At 37.8% G+C, this 26,586-nt stretch overlaps 1 protein-coding gene across 1 annotated transcript; it reads left to right on the forward strand.

Annotated features, from left to right (window-relative positions):
* The first annotated feature begins 20,040 nt into the window (after nt 1–20,040).
* Nucleotides 20,041–22,887, forward strand: LOC148573778 (uncharacterized). Its single transcript, XM_088503745.1, has 2 exons — nt 20,041–20,107; nt 21,011–22,887. Exons 1-2 carry the CDS (start codon nt 20,041–20,043, stop codon nt 22,885–22,887), a joined length of 1,944 nt encoding a protein of 647 aa, XP_088359871.1.
* The last annotated feature ends 3,699 nt before the right edge of the window (nt 22,888–26,586 follow it).

The raw sequence follows: 26,586 nt of genomic DNA on the forward strand, positions 1-26,586 counted from the left end.
ACGCTTACGCGTCGATCGCAAAAAAATTTTTTTTAGACAATTAAACCATGAATTAAACGAAATAAACATATTTAAAAACAAAAAATAAAAATCTAACTTATTACTAATATAAATAAAAGAGAATTTAGAAAGAATTTACCATGGTGGGGTGTCTCTCACCTAGCACTTTTAGTTAAAGTCCTTAAGTTGGACATTTGGTGAGCTCCTTGTCATGGTGGCTTGTGCTTGAACTCATCTTGAAACTCCCACCAATGCTTGGACTTCTAATAAGCTTTAACATCCCCAAGTGAATTTGCCAAGCCTTGAAGAAGTTCTTCACAAGCTTTGAGCTCCCAAAGTTGATCCTCTTGTATGCCCAGATCCCAAATCTTGTTTCTACACCCATCTTTAAGTGGATCAACATTATTCCAACTGGGTGGCAGGCAGTCCGAATCCTCAATTAAGTACCAAAATTTTCTCTTAGATCCAACCAATTGATCACTAGTCCCACCCTGGCATCTAGCTCTTGAAGTATCAACCTTGATGAGCCTTGATTTGCAACTCCAACCACTAAACATCCTTCTCTTACGCTTAATGCCACAAAGCCTCCTAAGTTGGCCATCCGTTTCAAGAATACCATATTCAAGTGGGACAGTAAAGTGAATAGAGATAAGTCTTACCCACTCAAATGAAGGAGTAGATGGCCACCTAGGTAGAGAAGTCTCCAACATTCTTGACAAAGTGTACTCAACTCCCGTCCACCCTTTCCGAAGGGCTTCCGCTTCCACATCATTCTCAGACTCAATCAGAGAAGGCTCTTCATACCCATGGAGTTCATTTGCAGATGCAGATTCATCACTAGGAAGACTTGATCCATGATCATCATCACCAAGAGAACTTGTTTCTTGATCTATCCCATCCAATTCTTCATAAGGAATATGCCATGGAGGTTGTGCACTAGCCTTCTTGACATTAATTTCAAGCTTCTTGGAGGAATACTCTACAACTCTGGATTCCCATGGAGGTTTGGCATCTCCTAAGTCTTCAACCACTTCTTCCTCTTCAACTATTATGGCTTCCTCCACTTGTTCCAATACAAAGCCACATTTCTCACTTTCCACCGAAGTTTCTAGTGTCTCCTTCATGCTACTCTCTTCTATTGATTCTCCACATGTAACCATGGGAGTACTTTGAGTATCGAAGTGCAGAGAGGCTAAATTACCTACTACCTCGGTCAAGATAGCTATGAACTCTTGTGTTGTCCTTTGCATCTCTATTTGCCCTTGAAGAAGAACACTCAGAGTGTCATGTATTGAAGATTGGGGTGGATATGAAGGTTTATTATTTGGGAGGAAAGGTTCATGATAGGAGGGTGGTTCATCATAACAAGGATGTGGCGGTTCAACACTCTCCATCTTTTCTACTCGTTGCACAACACACTTCAATCCCTTGTTCTCAAGTTGAGATTCTTTACCCATGAGAGCTTCGTGTGCTTTCCGGTTTCCCACTTGCTCCAATTGATGAAGGGTTGCTTGAAATTGATCCAGTGTTTCCTTGAGACGATCCCTTGACTCTTGTTCTGCTTGGATATCATAAGTAGGATCACAAGGCTCTTGGATTGATGGATATGGACATGGTGTATAAGGAGGTGGTGGTTCTTGGAAGTAATTGCGTTGGAATTGGGGAGGCTCTAAGTATGGTTCATATGGCTCATAGGGTGGTTGGTAAGGTGGATAAGGATTAGGATCATATGAGAGTGTTTGGTAGTAGGGGGCTTGTGAGTATGATGGTTCAATGATATGTTGAGGAGGGTGTTCATATGCATATGGTGGGGCTTGTTGGTAACTACAAGGGGGTCCACCATATCTATTGTCTTGGTACGCACCTTGGAATGACTCTTGCTCATAGTAAATTGGTGGAGGTTGATTGTCACGAAAAGGTCCACCATAACCATTGTCTTGGGATGCATCGTAGAATGGTTGTTGCTCATGGCACATTGAAGGAGGTTTGATAAACCACTATTTCATTGTTTATCTTGTGCTCAATTGAGTAGTTTTATCAAGCTTTTGCACACTTATTCATACATTTTGCATGATTTTACAATTCCTTCCCAATTTTACTCTATGGTTGAAAACTTGCTTCCTAAGCCTTTAAATTGTATCTTTTTAATTCCCCTTTATATCATTCGATGCCGTGATCTATGTGTTAAGTGTTTTCAGGCTTTATAGGCCAAGAATGGCTTGGAGGATGGAGAGGAAGCTTGCAAAAATGAAAGAAGCACAAGAAATAAAGGAGATAACCAGCGAGAAGTGACGCACACGCATGGCTCACGCGTGCGTGTGGCTGACGCGTACGCGTAACACGCAAAGATGACAATCGACGCGTACGCATGACATGCACCATGTGCAGAAAGTGCAGAAGTCGCTGGGGGCGATTTTGAGTTGAGTTTGGACCCAATTTTCGGCCCAGAAAACACAGATTAGAGGCTACAAAGTGGGGGAATCATTCAAAATTCAGACACAACTTTCATTCACATAATTTTAGGTTTTAGATGTAGTTTCTAGAGAGAGAGGCTCTCTCCTCTCTTTAGGTTTTAGGATTCTTAGGTTTAGCTATTTTTAATTTCAGATTTTTACTTTATTTCTATTTAGTTTCTCTTCTACTTTTAATTGTTCTAGCTTTCTAGTTTATTTATTTTCCTTATTGATTATTTTATATTGCCACTTTAGTTTATGAATTCTCTTGTTAGATTTGATTTCTCTATTTAATGCAATTTGAGGTATTTCATATTTATGATTGCTTTCTTCTATTTGTGTTATTGATGCTTGCAATTGGTTGGTTTTGGATTTTACATTCCCTATTACTTTTCTATGTCTTTATGTTATGTCTTCCAAGTGTTTGATAAAATGCTTGGTTGGATTTTAAGTTAGATTTTTATGATTCTTGGCTTTGGTAGAGTAATTGGAGACTCTTGAGTTATCAAACTCCTTTGTTGATTGATAATTGAAAGTTGCTGGTTGATTTGGATCCCTCTAAAGCTAGTCTTTCCTTAGGAGTTGACTAGGACTTGAGGAATCAAATTGATTTGTCCACTTGACTTTCCTTCATAGTTAGAGGTTAACTAAGTGGGAGCAATGAACAATTTTCATCACAATTGATAAGGATAACTAGGATAGGACGTCTAGTTCTCATACCTTGCCAAGAGTTTTCTTAGTTATTAATTTACTTTCTTGCCATTTTATTTCCTTGTTCAACCTTTCAAAAACCCAAAAAGATACAATCTCATAACCAATTATAAGTAACACACTTCCATGCAATTCCTTGAGAGACGACCCGAGGTTTAAATACTTCGGTTTATTTTTATTGGGTTTGTTTTAGTGACAAACAATTTTTTTTGTATGAAAGAATTCTTTGTTGGTTTAGAAACTATACTAGCAATGAGAACTTATTTGTGAATTCTTTACTAGCAAAAATCCGTTCGTCAAGGTTGTTGCCGAAAGGGTTGATCAAATCCTTATGGCTCCTCTCATCTTTGACTGTTCCAACCTTGATGCATGTTCTCACTGTAGCTTCTATTCCCTACAACATAATTTGAACCAAACTCGTAGCCAAAAGGATGAGAATTCATAGTAGCAAATAAAAATAAAAACTAATAAAAATAAGCAACAAAGTCCTAAAACTAATAAAAACTAACAAATAAGCAAAAGGAAAATATATACAATAACCAATAATAAGGCACGCGTTTGCAATTCTCCGGCACCGGCGCCAAAAATTGATGGTGAAAAAATCGTCGGTAAAGAATTCACAAAGATAAGCGCGTTGTAAGTATAGATCTAAACCGACAATTAAACCCCAATCAAATTTAATTTGTTTGTCACTTAAGTAAACCCAATAAAATTAACCGAAGTATTAAACCTCGGGTCGTCTTTCAAGGAATTGCAGGGAGGTATGTTACTTATAATTGGTTATGAGATTATATCTTTTTGGGATTTTAAAATGAGGAACAAGAAAAGTAAATGACAAGAAAGTAAACTAATAGCTAAGAAAGCTCTTGGCAAGGTATGAGAACTAGAAGTCCTATCCTCATTATCTTCCTCAATTGTGACATCAATTGTCCATTTCTCCCACTTAGTCAACCTCTAGCTATGAAGAAAGGTCAAGTGGATAAATCAATTTGATTCCTCAAGTCCTAGTCAACTCCTAAGGAAAGACTAGAGTTAGTAGAATTCAATTCAACTAGCAACTTTCAATTATCAATCAACAAAGGAGTTTGATAACTCAAGAGTCTCCAATTACTCAAACCAAAGCCAAGAGTGCAAAAATCTAATTTAAAATCCTCCCAAGCATTTTATCAAACACTTGGAAGGCATAAAATAAAAGCATAGAAAAGTAATAAGAGAATATTAAATCTAAACAACCAATTGTAAACATCAATAATAACAAACTAAGAAAGGAACAATAATTATGAAATACCTCAAATTGCATTAAATAGAAAATTGAATCTAACATGAGAATTCATAAACTAAAATAGCAACATAAAGTAATCAACAAGGGGAATAAATAAACTAGAAAGCTAGAACAATTAAAAGTAGAAGAGAAACTAAATTGAAATAAGATAGAATTTAAAAATTGAAAAGGAATAAAACTAAGAACCCTAAAACCTAGAGAGAGGAGAGAGCCTCTCTCTAGAAAACTACATCTAAAACCTAAGATTATGTGAATAAATTGTTGTATGAATGATTCGTCCACACTGCAGCCACTATTTTGTGTTTTTGGGCTTGGGACTGGGCCAAAAAGGAGTCTAGAAATCGCCCCAAGCGTTTTCTGATACGTGCAGAACGTGGCTCTGTCACGCGTATGCGTCGCCCACGCGTACACGTCGTTGAACTTTCGCTAGGTCACGCGTACGCATAATCCACGCATGCGCGTCGCCTAACTGCATGGCAACTATGGCAAATTGTATATCATATTGAAGCCTTGGATGTTAGCTTTCCAACGCAACTAGAACCGCCTCATTCAGACTTCTGTAGCTTAAGTTATGATCGATTTAGTACGAAGAGGTCAGTGACGAACAGATTTTTGCTAGTAAAGAATTCACAATAAATTCCCGTTGCTAGTATAGTTTCTAAACCAACAAAGAATCCTTTAGTACAAGAACTTGTTTGTCACTTAAGCAAACCCAATACAAAAACCGAAGTATTTAAACCTCGGGTCGTCTCTCAAGAAATTGCAGGGAGGTGTATTTATTATTGGTTATGGGTCTGTATCTTTTTGGGTTTTGAAATAAGGAACAAGGAAATAAAATTGCAAGAATTAATTAATAACTAATAAAGCTCTTAGCAAGGTATGAGAACTGGACGTCCTATCCTAGTTATCCTTATCAATTGTGATGAGAGTTGTTCATTGCTCCCACTTAGTTAACCCTTACTAAATAAAGGAAAGTCAAGTGGACTAATCAATTTAATTCCTCAAGTCCTAGTCAACTCCTAAGGAAAGACTAGCTTTAGAGGGATCCAAACCAACCAGCAAATTCCAATTATCAATCAACAAAGGAGTTTGATAACTCAAGTGTCTCCAATTAATCAATTTCAAGCTAAGAATGTAAAAAGCTAAATTAAAATCATAAATATGAAATACCTCAAATTACATTAAATAAAGAAATCAAATCTAACATGGAGTTCATAAAACAAATAGCAACATAAAGTAATCAACAAAGGGAATAAATAAACTAGAAAGCTAGAACAAATAAAAGTAGAAGAGAAATTAAATTAAAAGAACATTGAACCTGGAATTGAGAAGAAGTAATCCTAAAACTAAGAGAAATCCTAAATTCTAAAACCTAGAGAGAGGAGAGAGCCTTTCTCTCTAGAAACTACATCTAAAACCTAAATTGTGAATAATGAGAAGTGATATCTTCGATTCCTCCACTCTGCAGCCTCTAATCTGTGTTTTCTGGGCCGAAGACTGGGACAAAAACAGTCCAGAAATTGCCCCCAGTGATTTCTGCAGTGGCAGTACGTCGTGCATGTCGCGCGTACGCTCCAGGTGCGCATGCGCGCCGATGGACTTTTCGCCAATGTGCACGTACGCATCGCCTAGCTGCATGGCCACTATAGCAAATTATATATCATTTTGAAGCCTCGGATGTTAGATTTCAAACGCAACTAAAACCGCCTCATTTGGAATTCTGTAGATCAAGTTATGATCGATTGAATGCGAAGAGGTCAGGGCTGACAGCTTTGCAGTTCCTTCAATTTCTTGTATTCCCTCCACTTTTGCATGCTTCCTTTCCATCCTCTAAGCCATTCTTTCCCTGTAATCTCTAAAAACACTTAACACACATATCATGGCATTGAATGGTAATAAGAGAGGATTAAAATTAGCTAAATTATGACCAAAGAAACATGTTTTCAATCATAGTACAAAATCAGGAAGGAAAATGTAAAACATGTAATTTACATGAATAAGTGTGAGAATAGTGGATAAAATCCACTCAATTAAGCACAAGATGTGTCATGAAATAGTGGTGCATCAAATCTCCCCACACTTAAACATTAACATGTCCTCATGCTAAGCTCAAGAGAAACTATAAGAGTGAAGAGGAATGGTAGAAAGTATGAAATGCAACCTATCTATATGAACGCAACTACATGCAAAATGTTTCTACCTACTTAGTTAAAAGTAAACAAATCCTTTAAGAAGAAATATGAACTGGATATCACTAATTCAAATCATAAAATAAAGTACAAGTAAACTTGCAAAAGAAAATAGCTCGTGAAAGTCGGGAACAAAGAATCGAGCATCGAACCCTCACTGGAAGTGTATGCACTCTAATCGCTCAGGTGTTTAAGGTTCGATCTCTCAATTCTCTACTAATCTTTCTTTCTAAGGCTTGTTCTTCATCTAACAATCAACAAAAATTTAATGCACAAAATACACATATCAAGAGGTCTTTTAAGGGTTGTAATGGAGTTAGGGTCAAGCTAGGACTGTATTTGGTTAAATGGACTAAAATCTGAATCCTTAATTAACTTAAACTTCCCACCTAACTTAAGACAATCCATGTAATCAGAATATAAAATCTAACTACCCATTAACTATGTTTTCCACATATTCATGCATCCGAATTTGAGTACAACTCATATGCATTGCTATCATTTACTTTAGGGCATTTTGTCTCCTTTTTATTGTTTGCTCTTTTTCTTTTCTTTTTCTCTTTTTTTTTGTTTGTATTTTATTATATATTTTTTTTCTTTTGTTCTATGTTTTTTTTCAATGCATATGATTAAGGTATTGAATGCATAAACATGTCCTCAACATTCTTTTTCATATTTTCTCAAGAATATACAACACCCAATTCTCAAACCAAATATTTTCAATCCCAATTTCCCCACACTTAATTCGTGAGTACTCTCACTAGTCCAAGCTAACCAAGGATTCAAATTAAGGACATTATTGTTTTTCGCTTAGAGTTAATGATGTGCTAAAGTAAAGAACAAAGGGGTAAAATAGGCTCAAAATTGGTTTGTAAGGGATAATGAAAGGTAAGGCCATATGGGTATGTAAGCTTAGTGAAATAAGGCCTCAATCATGTAAGTGTATGCATACATCAAATAATGGAAATATAGAATTAAGCAAGACAAAGATCACAATTTTAGAGAGAACAACACACACCAAAAATAAAATATTGGTTGATAAGATGCAACCAATCAATTAGGCTCAAAATCTCACTGGTTTTGTGTGTTCAAGCTCTAAAACCATGTTCCAAAAATAAATTTCTTCAAGCAAATTTAACAAAAATTTTAATTCAAATTAGTGAAATGCTCTAAAAAGTTTCTTGAAAAAAAAAGATATCACTTTAACTAAGTAGTTGGTAAAGTATGCACAAAATCAAACAAACATGCAATCAAACATGCAAATGCAACAACTAATTTAACAAAAAAAAATTAAACATTGGTGTTGAAATAGGAAATAACTAACCCATGGAAGTCGGTATCGACCTCCCCACACTTAAAGATTGCACCGTCCTCGGTGCATGCTAAGATGTGCAAGTGGATGGGCTGCTCCAACGGATGCTTTTCTCCAAAGATTGTGCAGATGGACTTGTCGGTTGCCCCATGTAAACGTCTTCCGGTTCCCTTCCTGGTGGCCATCCTGAAAGAAGAGGAAAATGAAGAAAGGTAACCCAGAAATAAAGATAAAAAAACAAATAAAACATGGGTTGGCTAATGCCAAATAATGAGGGTCTCAATTACATGGTAGCTACAACATGCAAGAGAGAAGACAGTAGAAGCAAACGGCATATCAATAGTGCAAAATTGCAACAAATGGGAAGAGAGTGTGGGTAATGCAAGATAGTATAAGCTCATGTCAATGCAAAAGAAATACCAGCATTATAAAAATTAGCATTGACTTATAATTAATAATACCCAACAGTTTAAAACAAGTCACGAAGCACCAAAATAATTCAAGATGCACAGTTGAATAAGAACATTTAACACCAATGGTAAAATAGGAAATTAGAAAAGGAGATAAAAATATGAATAAAATTAAAATGCAATGAAAGAAAGTATGCAGATGCAGCATGTAAAAGAGAATGAAAGAGAATAAGGATAAGAAGGGAGGAGAGAAATTTGAAATCTGGTGGCGCAAGTGACGCGCACGCATGCAGCACGCGTACACGTGCATTGCGAGAGGGAAGAGGACACGGAAGCGCGCAGTGCGCGGACGTGTGTGTCAAGTTGTACCGTAGGCGCGAGTCCAGCCCCGCGCTCGCACAACTCTCGGGTAAAATATGGTTTTACACCGATTTCTCCAACCACGCGAACGCGTCTTAGGCGCGGACGCGTAGGTCGCCAAGAGTGGGAACGGCGCGCACGCATACAGTACGCGTGTGCGTGGGCTGGATGGTGCCTAAGGCACGTTTCTTGCCCAGCTCCCGCGCCACTCTTTGTTCAATCTAACCCATTTTGTATCCACAAAGGATGCGGACGCGCACCAGGCGCTGGCGCATCGATCCCCTTCTTTTTTTATGCAGAATGCAAGTGATGATGCAGAATGTATGCGGGACACTGAGAAAAATAAAGCAAAATAAAACTAAGAAAGAAAAGGAACGATCATAACATGGTGGGTTGTCTCCCACCTAGCACTTTTAGTTATTGTCCTTAAGTTGGACATTTGGTGAGCTCCTTGTTAGGGCGGCTTATGCTTGAACTCATCTAGGAATCTCCACCAATGTTTGCAATTCCAGTAGCCTCCGGGATCCTAAACTAGGCACATAAAGCCTTCAAGAAAATCAAAGCAAGTGACATGGCCTCAAGAGTGTTGATTGTTGGAATGAATTTTGGGGTCCCAAACCTTGCTTTTGCACCCGTCTTCTTGTTGATCATCATTTTTCCAACCGGGTGGCATGCAATCTGAATTCTCACTGAAGCGTCCAAACAATCTCCTAGACCCAATCAATTGAGAATCATACCAACCCTTGTAATTAGGCTTTAAGCTTCCAACCATAACGAACCTAGGATGCTGTTGCCTACCGCTAACTATCTCCCCTTTACTCTTAAGACCGCATATAGCTCTAAGTTGCCCATCCGTCTCAAGCAAAGCATATTCAAATGGGATAATTAAGCTTAGAGATAAAAGATTTACCCACTTGAATGAAGGAATGGATGGTGATGGCTTTGGGGGAGAGGTCTCCAACAACTTTGGCAAGGTGATTTCCAGCTCCATTCCCTTGAGCTCTTCCTTGACAACGTCCACCTCTCTGCAAACTTCTTCAATTTCAACATCTTCCTCTTAGTAGCTATCTTCCAATTTAATCTCTTCTTCATTGCCTACCAAGGGCATGGGAGGCTGTACTTCTGCTTCTTTAGTCTCCATCTCTTGATCTACCTCTGCAAAGTCTTCAACCATGGTATGCCTTGGAGGTTGTACACCCTCCTCAACATCAACATCAAACACCTTGGAAGGAGGCTCTATGACTGGACTTTTCCATGGAGGTTCTGCATCTCCCAAGTCTTCAACCACTTCCTCTTCTGTGATAATTTCAGCTTTCTCCACTTGCTCTAGTACAAAATCAGACTCTTCCTTGATGTCTTCCCCTTCATGACAACTTTCCTCAAGGGTCTCTACTACCTTCACCTTTAGGGCCTCCTCTAACTTCTTGTGAAGTATGAATTCGCAAAACCGATCCATTGCGTCCCTACGACGATCCCTTCTCTCTTGCTCTGTGTCACTAGCATAATTGGGATCGTGTTGTTCTTGTATTGATGGATGTGGGTGCTCTTCCATGGAGGGTGGTGATGGGATGGGGAGATCATTATGGGGTTGAAAAGGAGGTGCACTAGAGCTCGAGGGTTGATTGTTAGAGGTATTCGATGATCCAATCTGGCAGATGAGGGCTTGTATAGCGGAGGTCAGATCGGTAAGTGTGCTTTCCATGGTCTTTTGTCCTTGTGCAAAAGATTGAAGCATCTCGTCATAGGAAGATGAAGGGGGGCAATTTTTTTGGAATCGGGGTGGTTCTATGTATGGTTCATATGGTAGTTGGTATGGTGGATATGGATTAGAGTCATATAGGGTTGTTTGGTGGTAAGGTGCTTGTGAGTATGGTGGTTCAAAGTTATATTGAGGAGGTGGTTCATAAGCATACGGTGGGGCTTGTTGGTAACTACAAGGGGGTCCACCATATTCATCATCTTGGTACGCATCCTGGAATGGCTCTTGACTATAGTAATTTAGTGGACGTTGGTTGTCACGAAAGGGTCCACCATAACTATTGTCTTGGGATGCATCGTAGAATGGTCGTTGCCCATGGCATCTTGGAGGAGGTTGATGCCGAAAAGGTTGATCAAATCCTCGTGGCTCCTCCCATCCTTGATTATTCCGACCTTGATGCATGTTCTCATTGTAGTCTCCATTCCCTACAACATAATTTGAACTAAACTCATAGCCAAAGGGGTGAGAATTCATAGTAACTAAAGAAAATAAAAACAGAAACTAGTAAAAATAAGCAACTAAGTCCTAAACTAACAACAAATAGCAAACAAGCAAGAAGCAAATATTTATAATAACCAATAATAAGGCACACGTTTGCAATTTCCCGGCAACGGTGCCATTTTGACGAACGGATTTTTGCTAGTAAAGAATTCACAATAAATTCCCATTGCTAGTATAGTTTCTAAACCAACAAAGAATCCTTTCGTACAAAAACTTGTTTGTCACTTAAGCAAACACAATAAAAATAAACCGAAGTATTTAAACATCGGGTCATCTCTCAAGAAATTGCAGGGAGGTGTATTTATTATTGGTTATGGGTCTGTATCTTTTTGGGTTTTGAAATAAGGAACAAGGAAATAAAATTGCAAGAATTAAATTAATAACTAATAAAGCTCTTAGCAAGGTATGAGAACTGGACGTCCTATCCTAGTTATCCTTATCAATTGTGATGAGAGTTGTTCATTGCTCCCACTTAGTTAACCTTACTAAATAAAGGAAAGTCAAGTGGACTAATCAATTTAATTCCTCAAGTCCTAGTCAACTCCTAAGGAAAGACTAGCTTTAGAGGGATCCAAACCAACCAGCAAATTCCAATTATCAATCAACAAAGGAGTTTGATAACTCAAGTGTCTCCAATTAATCAATTTCAAGCTAAGAATGTAAAAAGCTAAATTAAAATCATAAATATGAAATACCTCAAATTGCATTAAATAAAGAAATCAAATCTAACATGGAGTTCATAAACCAAATAGCAACATAAAGTAATCAACAAAGGGAATAAATAAACTAGAAAGCTAGAACAAATAAAAGTAGAAGAGAAATTAAATTAAAGGAATATTGAACCTGGAATTGAGAAGAAGTAATCCTAAAACTAAGAAAAATTCTAAATCCTAAAATCTAGAGAGAGGAGAGAGCCTCTAGAAACTACATTTAAAACCTAAATTGTGAATAATGAGAAGTGATGTCTTTGATTCCTCCACTCTGCAGCCTCTAATCTATATTTTTTGGGCCAAAAACTGGGTCAAAAACAGCCCAGAAATCGCCCCTAGCGATTTCTGCAGTGGCAGTACGTCGCGCATGTCGCGCGTACGCGCCAGGTGTGCGTGCGCTCCGATGGACTTTTCGCCAATGTGCTGCATGCGCCTCAAATGCGCGTGCGCTTCATCTATCTGCATGGCCACTATGGAAAATTATATATCATTTCGAAGTCTCGGATGTTAGCTTTCCAACGCAACTGAAACCGCCTCATTTGGAATTTTGTAGCTCAAGTTATGATCGATTGAATGCGAAGAGGTCAAGGCTGACAGCTTTGCAGCTCCTTCAATTTCTTGTATTCCTTCCACTTTTGCATGCTTCCTTTCCATCCTCTAAGCCATTCCTGCCCTGTAATCTCTGAAAATACTTAACACACATATCATGACATCGAATGGTAATAAGAGAGGATTACAATTAGCTAAATTACGACCAAAGAAACATGTTTTCAATCATAGCACAAAATCAGGAAGGAAAATGTAAAACATGCAATTTACATGCATAAGTGTGAGAATATTGGATAAAATCCACTCAATTAAGCACAAGATGTACCACGAAATACTGGTGCATCAGTCAGGCTTGACAGCTTAGCAATTCCTTTAATTTCTTGTATTACTTCACTTTTGCATGCTTCCTTTCCATCCTCTAAGCCATTCTTGCCCTGTAAATCCTGAAAATACTTAACAAATATATCACGGCATCGAATGGTAATAAGAGAGGATTAAACATAGCAAATTTAAGGCTAAAGAAGCATGTTTTCAATCATAGCACCAAAATTAGGAAGGAAAATGTAAAATATGGGAATTCTATGAATAATCGTGAGAATAGTGGATAAAATCCACTCAATTAAGCACAAGATAAACCCTAAAAATGGGGTTTATCATTTGTCAAGAGGTGGAGGTAGTCAAAAAAGAACACAAGGGAGTGGAACTTGCAAAACCATTGGAACCACCCCTTCCTAAGTCACCATTATCCTTTATACCATTCAAGTGGGCAAATCTCTTATCCCTTAACTTTCTTATTCCGCTCGAGTATGGTTTGCTTGAAACGGATGATCAACTTAGAATTCTTTATGGAATGGGAAGCAAGAAAGAGTTGGTCAGTGGTTGGCACCACAATCCTAGGTTCATTATGGTTGAGTCATCAAAGTTTAAGTGCAAAGGGTAGTGTAGCACTCAATTGAGAGGATCTAGGAAAGCTTGGTTCTTAAATGAGAATTCACAAGCCTTGTCACCCGAACGGAAGCATGAAGATCAATAAGAAAGGGTGTTGGCAAACAAGGTTTGGGACCCCCGGAATATATATCAACCATCATCAATCTTGGGGCCTTGTCACTTATTCAAATTTGTTTGAGAGGTTAGTGCGCCTAGTTTAGGATCTCGATGGACATTGGATATGCAAGTATTGGTGGGGATTCAAGGATAAATTCAAGCACAAGCCACCTTGACAAGAACCCCATCAATTGTCCAACTTAAGGACAATAAATAAAAGTGCTAGGTGGTAGACACCGCACCATGGTAACCTTTTTCCATTCTCTTGTATATATAGTTAAAGAATGAATTGAGTTGCCATTGTTAGGTAATTTCTTGCTTTGATAGTATTCTTGTATATATTTCTTTTAGATGATAATTGCTTAGGAAATTTTATTTTAAGTTACATATTTGAATAGTTAATCATCTTGTCTTGAATTGCCTTCTTATTTTGCATTGCATGTTTAAGGATTTTGTTAATATTGGAGTTTGGCTTATGTTTCAAAAAAAAAAGGGGCCTCTCACGCGTGCGCATGCCTGACGCGTACGTGTGACCCCCGAAAATCCACCATGCGAGAATGGTGCGAGCTACTGCATGACTCCAAACAGAGAGTTGTGTGAGTAGGGTGCGGGAACTGCGCGTGCAGCGCAAATTCTTCCCACGCGTACTTGTCATCCTCAATTTTCTCCAATCCCGCGTACATCTGCTCGACGCGCATGCGTCGCATTCCATTCTCCCAACCCACGCTTACACACGGGAACCCCTGTTCCACCCACCTTCCTTTCTTCTATTCTCTCCATTTCTTTTTTCCTTTTCTCTTCTCTTCTCTTCTTCCCCCTCTCCAACCATCATCTACCACCACCATTTAGCACTCCATTCCTTAGTTAGTTAGTTTAATTTTCTATTTTAGTAGATTAAGTTGTTAGTTTAGGTTATATTTTCATGCTAAGTGTTGGATTATTAATTTAATTTGTTAACTGTACTGTTATTGCTGCTGATTACTGAAAGAATGCTATGTTAGAATCATTGTTGTTAATATTCATTGTTGGCTTTCTTTGTTGAGGTTATATTTTGTTGCTTGGTATTATATTATTCATGCTTAATTTTATGCATACCAAGTACTTATACCATTGCCTTGAATATGTTCTAAATCTTTTGAATTGCATGATTTGGCCATCATGTGATTTAAATTCTTTAACCATGACTAGGCAATTTCTTGATGTTGGATGATGTGCATTTATCTTAATACATTGTGTTACTTGATCATATGCATCCATATGTTATGCTTATGCCTTAATGACATGTTAATCCTTAATTGTTTAACTATGTGCTCTGCACATATTTGAAACTAGTCATTTTGGCATAATGCTTCTTTTGTGAAATTGGATTGGAAGCTCACCTAGGGACATTTTTTGAAATTCTTAAGTCATATGGCCATGCTTGCTATGTGATTGATTTTAACTTCTATCTCTCTTTTCCTAAGATGCATAGCAATCATGTGTCCCACTTCATGTCAATTAGGTGATGCAAACATACTTCAATGTGTGTCATTATTTGATGTGTAAGTTCTATATTTCATTTGATTCATTGAATTCTCTTGCACATTAATCAATGTTCACTCACTATCCAATTCACAGTTGCTTAATTCTTACTTGAATGCTTTCATGCTTCTTTATTACTTGTTTGTTTATCTTAACTTACAAGTTTCTTTAAAGCATCTCAAGTACACTAAAATGAGTGAAGTGCATATGTCTTTTGTATAGTTGTGTGATAAACCACTATTTCATGGTTTATCTTGTGCTCAATTAAGTGATTTTTATTAACTCTTTACCCACTTATTCATATTATTTGCATGGTTTTATATTTCCTTCCTAATTATGTGCTTTGATTGAAAACATGCTTCTTTGATCTTATATTTGCTTATTATTAATCCTCTCTTATTACCATTAGATGCATTGATATGTGTGTTAAGTGATTTCAGATATTATAGGGCAGGAATGGCTCAGAGGATAGAAAGGAAGCATGCAAAAGTAGAAGGAATACAAGAAGTTGAAGAAGTTGCTAAGCTGTCCAGCATGACCTCTCTGCACTCAAATGGCTATAACTTGAGCTACAAAGGTCCAAACGACGCGGTTCTAGTTGCGTTGGAAAGCTAACGTCCGGGGCTTCAATTTGATATATAATATGCCATAGTTTCTCTGACGCTAGGCGACACGACCGCGTGCTCCATGCGGCCACGTCGCAAGTGACGAAAATCAGCGAATCTGAATTCGCAACCAGCGAATTCTGGGCTGTTTCTGACCCAGTTTGCAGTCCAGAAAACACCGATTAGAGGTTATAAAGTGGAGGAATGCATTCATTCATGAGAAGGCTCTCACATTCACAATTTTAGGAGTAGATGTAGTTTTTAGAGAGAGAGGTTCTCTCCTCTCTCTTAGGATTAGGATTTAGGATTTCTCTTAGTTTTAGGAGTGCCTCTAAATCTCAGGTTCAATGTTCTTCAGTTATTATTTCTCTTCTACTTTTAGATACTCTAATACTTTTAATTATTAATTACTTATGTTGCTCATTTGATTCATAAATCTTTCATGTTAGATTGGATTGCTTTTATTAATATAATTTGAGGAATTTTCAGATTTAAGATTGCTTTGCTTTATTTATATTGATGCTATTTAATTTAGATATTTTCTTCCTTTTGGCTTTGGTTAAGTAATTGGTAACGCTTGAGTTGTCAAATAAAGGAGTGGTTGAAATTGGGAGTTGCTCCAATAACTCTAGTCTTTCCATCGAAATTGACTAGGACCTGAGGATTAAGCTAATTAATCCACTTGATCTACCTTCATAGTTAGAGGTTAACAAAGTGAGATTAAAATCCAATTTTCATCACAATTGATAAGGATAGGACCTCCAGTTCTTATACCTTGCCAAGAGTTTTATTATTTATTTAATTTAATACAATATTACTTTCTTGCCATTTACTATTCTTGCTTTTTATCTTATACATTAGAACCCCCCAATTTACAAACTCATAACCAATAATAAGAACACATCCCTGCAATTCCTTGAGAAGACAACCCGAGGTTTAAATACTCGGTTATCAATTTTAAAAGGGGTTTGTTACTTGTGACAACCAAAACGTTTGTACGAAGGGATTTCTGTCGGTTTAGAGACTATATCTACAACGCGACTGTTTTTATGACATTCTTTACTGGCAAAAATCCCAACGTCAAAATGGCACCGTTGCCGGGGAATTGCAAACGTGTCCCTTATTATTTGTTATTGTAAATATTTTTCTTTTGCTTGTTTATTTGTTTTTATTTTTATTTTTATTTTTACTTTTTCATAAATTAAGAGGTTATTGGTTTTTATTTAGTTATTAAAAATTTTCAAAAATTTGTTCTTATTGTTCATCTTGATCTTCAAGTTGTTCTTAGTTGTTTTCTTCGTTTTGATCTAAAAATTTTTAAATTTGGTATCATTTTGTTATTTTTCTCTTTCCTCATTTAATTCAAAAAAATATATTTTCTCTATTTTTCATTGAATTTTCGAAATTTGCCTAAAAAAAAAATTCAGATTTTGATTTTAAAATTTTTATCTTATCTTATCTTATTTCAAAAATCAATTTTCAAAATTCAAATTTCAAAATTTAATTTTCAAATTCAAAATTTAAATAACCTTTTAATTTAAATTTATTTTTATTTTTTTGTTTTTAATTTTTTATTTGCTACAATGAACTCTCACCCCTTTGGCTATGAGTCTGGTTACAATAATGTTGCAGGAAGAAGAAATTACAATGAGAACAGGCATCAAGGTTGGAACAATCAAAGATGGGAGGAGCCACAAGGATTTGATCAACCCTCATGGCAACAACCACCTCCAGTGAACTATCAACAACCACCACCATATGCCTATGAACCCTTTCCTCAACATGACTTTGGACCACCAAACTCACAAGCCCCTTTTCGCCATTCACCTCTATATGACCCTAACCCTCAACCACTATACCAACCACCTTATGAGCCATATGAACCATATATAGAACCACCCCAATTCCAACCCAATTACTCACAAGAACCACCACTTCAATATTCACCATCTCCATATCCATCAATCCAAGAGCACTATGATCCTATTTATGAAAGCCGAGTGCATCAAGAGGCAAAGGATCGCCTAAGGGAAACAGTAATTAATTTTTAGGCAACCGTTCAACAACTGGGGCAAGTATTAATTCAATGGGCTTCTAGACGCTTAAATACACAAGGATCAGCCACAGCCCCATGTGGACAGTCTAGTGAAGAGCATAGCATGAAGGAGATACCAGAAACCCCAGTGGACAAGACAGAGAATGAATTCGTACTAGAACAAGTAGAAGAAGCTGTCATTGTTCAAGAAGAAGAAGAAGTTGTTGAAGACTTAGGAGATGCAGAACCTCTATGGGAAAGTCCAGTCATAGAACCTCCTTCCGAGACGGTTGAAATTGATGCTGAGGAGGGTGTACAACCTCCAAAGCATATCATAGTTGAAGACTTGGAAGAGGTTAATCAAGAGATGGAGATTCAAGAAGAAGAAGCACAACCTCCCATGCCCTTGGAAAGCAATGAAGAGGAGATTAAATTAGAAGAGAGCTGCCAAGAGGAAGAGGTTGAAATTGAAGAAGCTTTCAAAGAGGTGGTAATTATCAGAGAAGAGCACAAGGGAGTGGAGCTTGCAATTTTATTAAAAACCCCTCCCCCTAAGTTGCCATCATCCTTCACAACATTCAAGTGGGTAAAATTCATATCCCATAGCTTTCTAATCCCACTTGAATATGGGCTACTGGAGACGGATGGTCAACTTAGAGCTCTTTGTGACATTAAGAGTAGGAGGAAGATGGCCAGTGGTAAGAATTGTCCTGCAAGGTTCATCATGGTTGGAAGCTTTAAATTTAAATGCAAGGGTTGGTGTAAAGCTCAACTGAATGGGTCTAGGAAGCTGTTTGGCCGCTTTCGTGAGAATTCAGATTGCTTGCTACCCGGATGAAATCATGATGATCAACAAGAAGACGGGTGTAAAAGCAAGATTTGGGATCCTGGAATCTGCTCTGACATCTGTCACCCCGGGAACCTGAGAATCTGTTTGAAGCTCCTTAAGGGCTTTACATCCCTAGTTTGGGACCCTGGAGGTTACTGGAAATACAAACATTGGTGGAGATTCCTGGATGAATACAAGCATAAGCCACCATAACAGGAAGCTCATCAAATGTCCAACTTAAGGACTTTAACTAAAAGTGCTAGGTGGGAGACAACCCACCATGGTATGATCGTCCTTTTTCATTTTTATTTAGTTTTATTTGTTTTTGAATTTTATTTTATTTTGTTATATTGAACCTGGAGTTTTGCATCACATTCATATTAACACTGCATTTTGTATTTTTCAGATTACAAAAAAAAAAAGCGAGTACGCGACGCGACCGCATCAGCGACGCGTCCGCGTCGCAAGGAGAGGAGAAAAAAATAAAAACGAACAGAGAGTTTCGCAGGAGCAGCGCTGGAGGCGTGCCAATGGCACAAATCACCCCACGCGACCGCATCGCTGACGCGACCGCGTCACCTGGGAATAAAGCCCTCCCACGCGACCGCGTTACCCACGCGGCCGCGTGACCTGAAAATCGACGTCAACCAGGTGCATGGCCGAAAGTTGAGCTGGAGTTGGGCTGGACTCGTGCTGGTAGCCCAAGCCTCACCACGCGAACGCGTGCCTCACGTGTCCACGTCATATCCCCATGATGGTCACTCACGCGATCGCATGCCCCACGCGATCGCGTCACCCAGATTTTTGGCAAAAAGAGTTTCGAACAGAGAGTTGCGCGACCGCGAGGCTGCACTCGTGCCAATCGCACAAAACAGGCCACGCGATCGCGTGACCCACGCGTCCGCGTCACCTGACCTTATCACGCACCACGCGACCGCGTCACTCACGCGTCTGCTGATAAACCCCATTTGTAGGGTTTATCTTGTATTGATTTTTGGAGATTTTATCACCTTTTAACCATATTTATTCAAGAAATAGCATGGTTTTGTATATTCTCCTTTAATTGTGCTTGAATGTGAAAACATGCTTTTTAGGACTCAAAATAGCTAAATTTAATTCACCTTGATTCTATTAGATGCCTTGATATGTTTGTTAAGTGATTTAAGGTTTAGGAGGCAAAGATTGGATCAAGGGAATGAAGAAAGAAAGCATGAAAAGTTGGAGAACTCATGAAGAAATGAAAGAACCGGAAAGATGTCAAGCCGACCTCTTTGCACTTAAATGACCATAACTTGAGCTACAGAGGTCCAATTGATGCGGTTCTAGTTGGGTTGGAAAGCTAACATCCGGGGCTTCAAAACGATATAAGATTTGCCATAGTTGCATCGCGCATAGGGGCGCGCACGCGCACGGTACGCGGACGCGCCGATGGTGGCACATGACCCACTTAATGCAAATGTGGCCAGCGATTTTAGAAGCCTTGTGGGCCCAATCCAACTCATTTCTGATGCTATTTAAGCCAAGGATTGAAGGGGAATCAACATACTTTTCATACTTTAGAAGTTAGTTACCATTAGTTTAGTTTTAGCTTAGTTTAATAGTGAGAGTTAGTTTCTAGAGAGAGAAGCTCTCTCTTCTCTCTAGAATTAGAATTAGAATTAGATTTAGTTTTTAGATCTAGGTTTTAATCTTTGCTTTCTTCCACTTCTATCTCTCAATTCTTTGTTGCTACATTCAATCTTCTTCTATTCCTTTGTTGTAATTTCCTTTATGTTGTTCTTATACTTTGTTATAGATCTAGTATTGTTCCTTTTACATTCTTCCAATTCAATAAGAGGTAATTCATAATAAATGTGTCTTCTTTGCTTTTCTATTGTTGATCTCTTGTTTTTGTAGTTGTAGATTCCTTTAATTCTTGCATTTAATAATGTTTACTCCTCTTGCACTTTATGTGTTTGTTGAAATGTCTCTTTTAGTTTTAGTGTAGATTTTGTTCCTCTTGGCCTAGGTAGAGTAATTAGTGACACTTGAGTTATCTAATTCCTTTGTTGATTGATAATTGGAGAGATTGCTAATTGGTTTGGAGTGCACTAAAGCTAGTCTTTCCTTGGGAGTTGGCTAGGACTTGTGGCTCAAGTCAATTCATCCACTTGACTTTCCTTTAATTAGTAAGGGTTAACTAAGTGGTAGCAATGAATAATTCTCATCACAATTGAGAAGGATAACTAGGATAGAACTTCTAGTTCTCACACCTTGCCAAGAGCCTTTTATAGTTGTTAGTTTATTTTCATTGCCATTTACTTTTCATGCTTCTTATCCAAAACCCCAAAATAACTCATAACCAATAACAAGACACTTTATTGTAATTCCTAGGGAGAACGACCCGAGGTCCAATACTTCGGTTTATAAATTTTAGGGGTTTGTACTAGTGACAAACAACTTTTTGTATGAAAGGATTAGTGATTGGTTTAGAAACTATACTTGCAACGAGAATTCATTTGTGAAATTCTATACCATCAAAAATTCATTCATCAAAATGGCGCCGTTGCCGGGGAATTGCAATGGTGTTATGTTATTGGTTATTGTATATATGTGAATAGTGTGAATATGTTTGCTTTTGTTAGCTCTTGCTAGTTTTAGGATTTAATTTTCTTGCTTCTTATTTGATTTTGTTTTCATTTTCTTCTTGCTATCATGAATTCTCACCTTGGCTATGAGTTTGGTTATCAACATGTTGTAGGAAATGAGGACTATAATGAAGATGTGTATCAAGAATGGGATGACCAAAGGTGGGAGGAGCCATATGCATATGATCAATCCTCATGGCAAAAACCTCCACCAATGCACTATGAAGAAGAGCCATTCTATGATGCATACCAATCCAATGGCTATGGTGACTCACCTTGTGATTTTCAAGAACCACCACCATATGCCTATGATCCACACCCTCAACATAACTCCCAACCATACTCACAAGCCCCTTCTTACCAACCATCTTCATATGACCCTAATCCATATCCATCCTACCAACAACCATATGAGCAATATGAACCACATATAGAGCCACCACCATTCCAACATCAATATTTTCAAGAGCCACCTCCTCCACATTATTACCAAGATGAACCACCTCCAATATATGAAAATTTCCAACCACAAGATGAATACTACTTTCCACCACAACCTCCCATGGAAGAATACTCATATCCATTGATCCAAGAGCCACATGATCCTAATCATATTATCCAAGAGGAACAAGAGTCAAGGGATCGTCTCAAGGAAGCATTGGATCAATTTCAAGCAACCATGGAGTGTGTTGTGCAACAAGTGGAAAGAGTGGAAAACATAGAACCACCACAACTCTACCAAGAAGAACCACCTTCCTACTATGAACCCTCCCCCCAATTTAATGAAACCTTCCACCCACCCCAATCTCTAAGGGATGAAACCCTTGGTGTTCTTGTTCAAGGGCAAGAAGAGATGAAAAGGGATATGCAAAATTTCATGGCCGCCTTGGATGCGGTAACAAATCAATTAGCCTCCCAATGCTTGAACACTCAAGGAACTCCCATGGCTACATGTGGAGAATCAAATGAAGAACATAGCATGAAGGAGAGATTGGAAACTCCGGTGGGAAATGAGGGAAGTTGCTTTGTATTGGAACAATTGGAGGAAGCTTTAATTGTTGAAGACAAAGAAGAAGTGGTAGAAGACTTAGGAGATGCGGAGCTTCCATGGGAACATAGAGTTGAAGAAAACCCCTCCAAGATGATTGAAATTGATGCTAGGGAGGAAAGTGCACACCTTCCAAGGCATATTCCATATGAAGACTTGGATGGGATAGAGCAAGAACTGAGTTCCCATGGCAATAAAGAGCAAGCATCAAGTCCTAGTAGTGGAGAATCCTTTGAACTTGAAGAACCTTCTCCCGGTGCATTTGAAAAGGTTGTGGAGGTAAACTCCTTTCACCCTCCCAATTATAGTTTGATTAAGGGAAAAGGCTTAGATAGTTTGATTATTAATGAACAAAGGATTGAATTAGAGAAATCTTGTGAAGAGGTGGCAGTCCCTAGAAATAGAAGAACGGGGGTTGGTTATGCTTTGTCAAGATCTTTGGAAGCATCTTTGCCTAGGTGGCCATCTACTCCTTCACTTGAGTGGGTAAAATTCATCTCTATTAGCTTTATTGTCCCACTTGAGTATGGCTTGCTTGAAACGGATGGTCAACTTAGGATCCTTTGTGGGATGAAGCGTAAGCGAAAGATGTTTCGTGGTTGGCGTTGCAAATCAAGGCTCATTATGGTTGATGCATCAAACATGAGATATAAAGGTTGGAGTAGTGCTCAATTAGATGAGTCTAGGAGGATTGTTGGCCACTATATAGAGAATTCACCTCACTCACCACCCGGTTGGACTAATAATGATGATCAACCTCAAGACGGGTATGAAAACAAAGTGTGGGATCCCGGATTACAAGAAGAGGATCAACTTTGGGAGCCCCAAGCTTGTGAAGAACTCCATCAAGACTTGGCTCAATCCATGAAGAATCTTGGGGCACAATGGAGAACCAAGCATTGGTGGGAGTTCCAAGATGAATACAAGCACAAGCCACCTTGATGAGGAGCTCCCCATAAGTCCAACTTAAGGACAATAAACAAAAGTGCTAGGTGGGAGACAACCCACCATGGTAAAATCCTTTCATTTTCTCTTTTGTACATATTGATAGAATTAGTTTAATTTCATGTTTTGTTTAGATAGTTGAGTTTAATTGGTAGTTTAGTATGTTAAATAAGGTTTTAGGGTGTTTTGGTAGATGCTTGGAGGTTTAGAATGCAGAGATTGGTGCAAAAAAAAAACGGCCATCGGCGCGTTAGCACGCTGTGCGCGCGCGCGCACATTGCACTTCCGCAACTTCTGGTACAAAAACCAGAGAGTTGTGCGCGCGTTGTGCCAGCATTGTGCTGGGAGCACAAGCTCATCCACGCGTAAGCGCGCTGTGCGCGCGTGCACGGATCGTCCTTGCTGCATCCACGCGTGAGCGCGCTGTGCGCGCGCGCGCGGATTTGCACCCTGCTTTTCTCCTTCCTCCTTTCTCCTTCTTTCCTCTTCTCTTCTTCTTTCTTTCTAATTTTTTTTCTTCTTCTTCCTCTCTTAGAAATTTTTTTTTCTTTTAATATAAATGAAAATTTTTTTTAATAAAAAAAAAATAATAATAATATAATAATAAATAAATAAATAAATAAATAAATAAATAAAATACTAAAAAGAAAAAAACAAACAAAAAATTTTTTTTCTCTTTTCCTCCATTTTCTTTTATTGCATTTGCTTATTTTCATTCATTGCATTTTAATTTTGTTTTTTTTTTTTACCTTGTTCTCATTTTATTTTCTAAGTTTTCCATTTTAATAATGGTGTTGAACTTTCCTACTCAATTGTTGAGACTTTCTTACATTATTTTGGTGCTTCTTGACTTGTTTGATATTGTTGGGTGATGAAACTTTTAAATCAATGCTTCATCTTGTATGACTTTTGTGTCTTTGTGCATTGATATGACCTCATATTGTCTTTCATGACACCAAACAAGTCCTCCGCGCAGCCTTGTGAAGAAGCTCATCAATTGTAGCAACCCGTCCACCTTGCTCTTCTTTGCATGCACCGAGGACGGTGCAATCTTCAAGTGTGGGGAGGTCGTCTGACCGATCTCCATGGGTAAAAAAAAAAATCTCCTTTTCAACACCAAATTTTTTTATTTTCTTTAATTAGATTAGCTATTGCATTGCATGATAGGTTGCATGTTAGTTAGAATTTGTACATATTTTTACCACTTCTTTGTTATTAGGACTACTTGGTTAGGGTGATGATTTTCTTTCCAAGAAACCGTTTTAGGGTAACCTACCAATTTGAAAATTTTTGTTGAACTTGCTTGAAAGAATTTATTTTGGAACATGGTTTTTGAGCTAAGAACATAAGCAAGTGAGTTTTGAGCCTAATTGTGTGGTTACATCTTATAACCACTTATTTTTCCTTCTTGTGTGCATTATTCTCTTCCTATGATTGTGATCTTTGATTTGTTTGATTCTTTATGTCCATTATTTGGTGTATTTATGCATTTATATGATTGAGGCCATCATTTCATTAGCTCACTCACCCAAATGGCCTTACCTTCTATCTTCCTTTGTTAGCCAAATTTGAGCCTACGATTAACCCACTTTGTTCTTAATTTAGCACATTACAAGCCTTAAAGCGAAAAACAATAAAAGTCCTTATTTGGATCTTTGATTAGCTTAGGCTAGTGTGTGTGAGTATCATTCAAGTGTGGGAACCTTGGGACATTGGGTGAATAAAAGGGTAGTTTTGTATTATTAATGTAAATATTGGGAATTGGGTACATACTCATGCGTTAATTAAATGTAAGACCTTATGCATTGATATTCTTGAAAAAAAATGAGAAAAATAAAAGAAAAAAAAAAGAAAAAGAAAAAAAAATAAATGTGAGAAAAAAGAGAAAAAGAAAAGAAAAGAAAAAAAATAGGAAAAAAAAAAGAAAAAGAAGAAAAAGAAAGAAATAAAAAGGAGACAAAATGCCCCAAAGTAAAGTCCAATAAAGATCAATGCATAAGTATTGTGAAATGAAAAGGGATGCATGAGTATGTGAAAAAGTGAGGAAGGGGTAGTTAGATTAGTACTTAATTGTATAGGTCATTATATAGGTTAGGTGGGAAAGTTTAAGTTAATTAAAGATTCAAATCCTAAGTCCACTAGCCATATATGATCCTACCTTGACCCTAGCCCCATTACAACCTAAAGAAAAGACCTCATGATACATGTATGCATGCATTGAATAATTGTTGATTGTTAGATGAAAAACAAATCTTGGAAGGCATGATTAGGGGAGAATTGAGAGAATTGACCCTACACACTTGAGCGACTAGAGTGCAAACACTTCCAGTGAAGGTTCGATGCTCGACTCCTTTATTTCCGGCTTTCACGAGCGTTCTTCTTGCAAGTCTACTTGAACTTCATTTTGATATTCAAATTGGTAGGATTCATGAATCGTTATATGATCTTGACCCTACTTGTGCATGTATGACTTGGAGGATTGATTTTTAACCAAGTAGGTAAAACCATTTTTTGCATTTAGTTGCATCCATTTAGATAATTGCATATAGTTTAGGTTGCATATAGTTTATTTACATTGAATAAATGTTGATACCCTTTGTTTCTCTCTTGGCTTAAGCATGAGGACATGCTTGGTTTAAGTGTGGGGAGGTTGATAAACCCCATTTGTAGGGTTTATCTTGTATTGATTTTTGGAGATTTTATCACCTTTTACCCATATTTATTCAAGAAATAGCATGGTTTTGTATATTCTCCTTTAATTGTGCTTGAATGTGAAAACATGCTTTTTAGGACTCAAAATAGCTAAATTTAATTCACCTTGATTCTATTAGATGCCTTGATATGTTTGTTAAGTGATTTAAGGTTTAGGAGGCAAAGATTGGATCAAGGGAATGAAGAAAGAAAGCATGAAAAGTTGGAGAACTCATGAAGAAATGAAAGAACCGGAAAGATGTCAAGCCGACCTCTTTGCACTTAAACGACCATAACTTGAGCTACAGAGGTCCAATTGATGCGGTTCTAGTTGGGTTGGAAAGCTAACATCCGGGGCTTCAAAACGATATAAGATTTGCCATAGTTGCATCGCGCATAGGGGCGCGCACGCGCACGGTACGCGGACGCGCCGATGGTGGCACATGACCCACTTAATGCAAACGTGGCCAGCGATTTTAGAAGCCTTGTGGGCCCAATCCAACTCATTTATGATGCTATTTAAGCCAAAGATTGAAGGGGAATCAACATACTTTTCATACTTTAGAAGTTAGTTACCATTAGTTTAGTTTTAGCTTAGTTTAGTAGTGAGAGTTAGTTTCTAGAGAGAGAAGCTCTCTCTTCTCTCTAGAATTAGAATTAGAATTAGGTTTAGTTTTTAGATCTAGGTTTTAATCTTTGCTTTCTTCCACTTCTATCTCTCAATTCTTTGTTGCTACATTCAATCTTCTTCTATTCCTTTGTTGTAATTTCCTTTATGTTGTTCTTATACTTTGTTGTAGATCTAGTATTGTTCCTTCTACATTCTTCCAATTCAATAAGAGGTAATTCATAATAAATGTGTCTTCTTTGCTTTTCTATTGTTGATCTCTTGTTTTTGTAGTTGTAGATTCCTTTAATTCTTGCATTTAATAATGTTTACTCCTCTTGCACTTTATGTGTTTGTTGAAATGTCTCTTTTAGTTTTAGTGTAGATTTTGTTCCTCT

This window comes from Arachis ipaensis, chromosome B2 (assembly GCF_059453495.1).
Source record: "Arachis ipaensis isolate K30076 ecotype BB chromosome B2, ASM5945349v1, whole genome shotgun sequence".
In the NCBI taxonomy this organism is placed as follows: domain Eukaryota; kingdom Viridiplantae; phylum Streptophyta; class Magnoliopsida; order Fabales; family Fabaceae; genus Arachis; species Arachis ipaensis.

What these genes read in the sequence shown, in the direction of transcription:
- LOC148573778 (XM_088503745.1), top strand. Translation starts at nt 20,041, where the DNA reads ATGTTGTTCTTATACTTTGTTATAGATCTAGTATTGTTCCTTTTACAT. An exon ending in TTCTTCCAATTCAATAAGAG is followed by an intron (nt 20,108 to 21,010) that starts GTAATTCATAAT and finishes AACATGTTGTAG; the next exon opens with GAAATGAGGACTATAATGAA.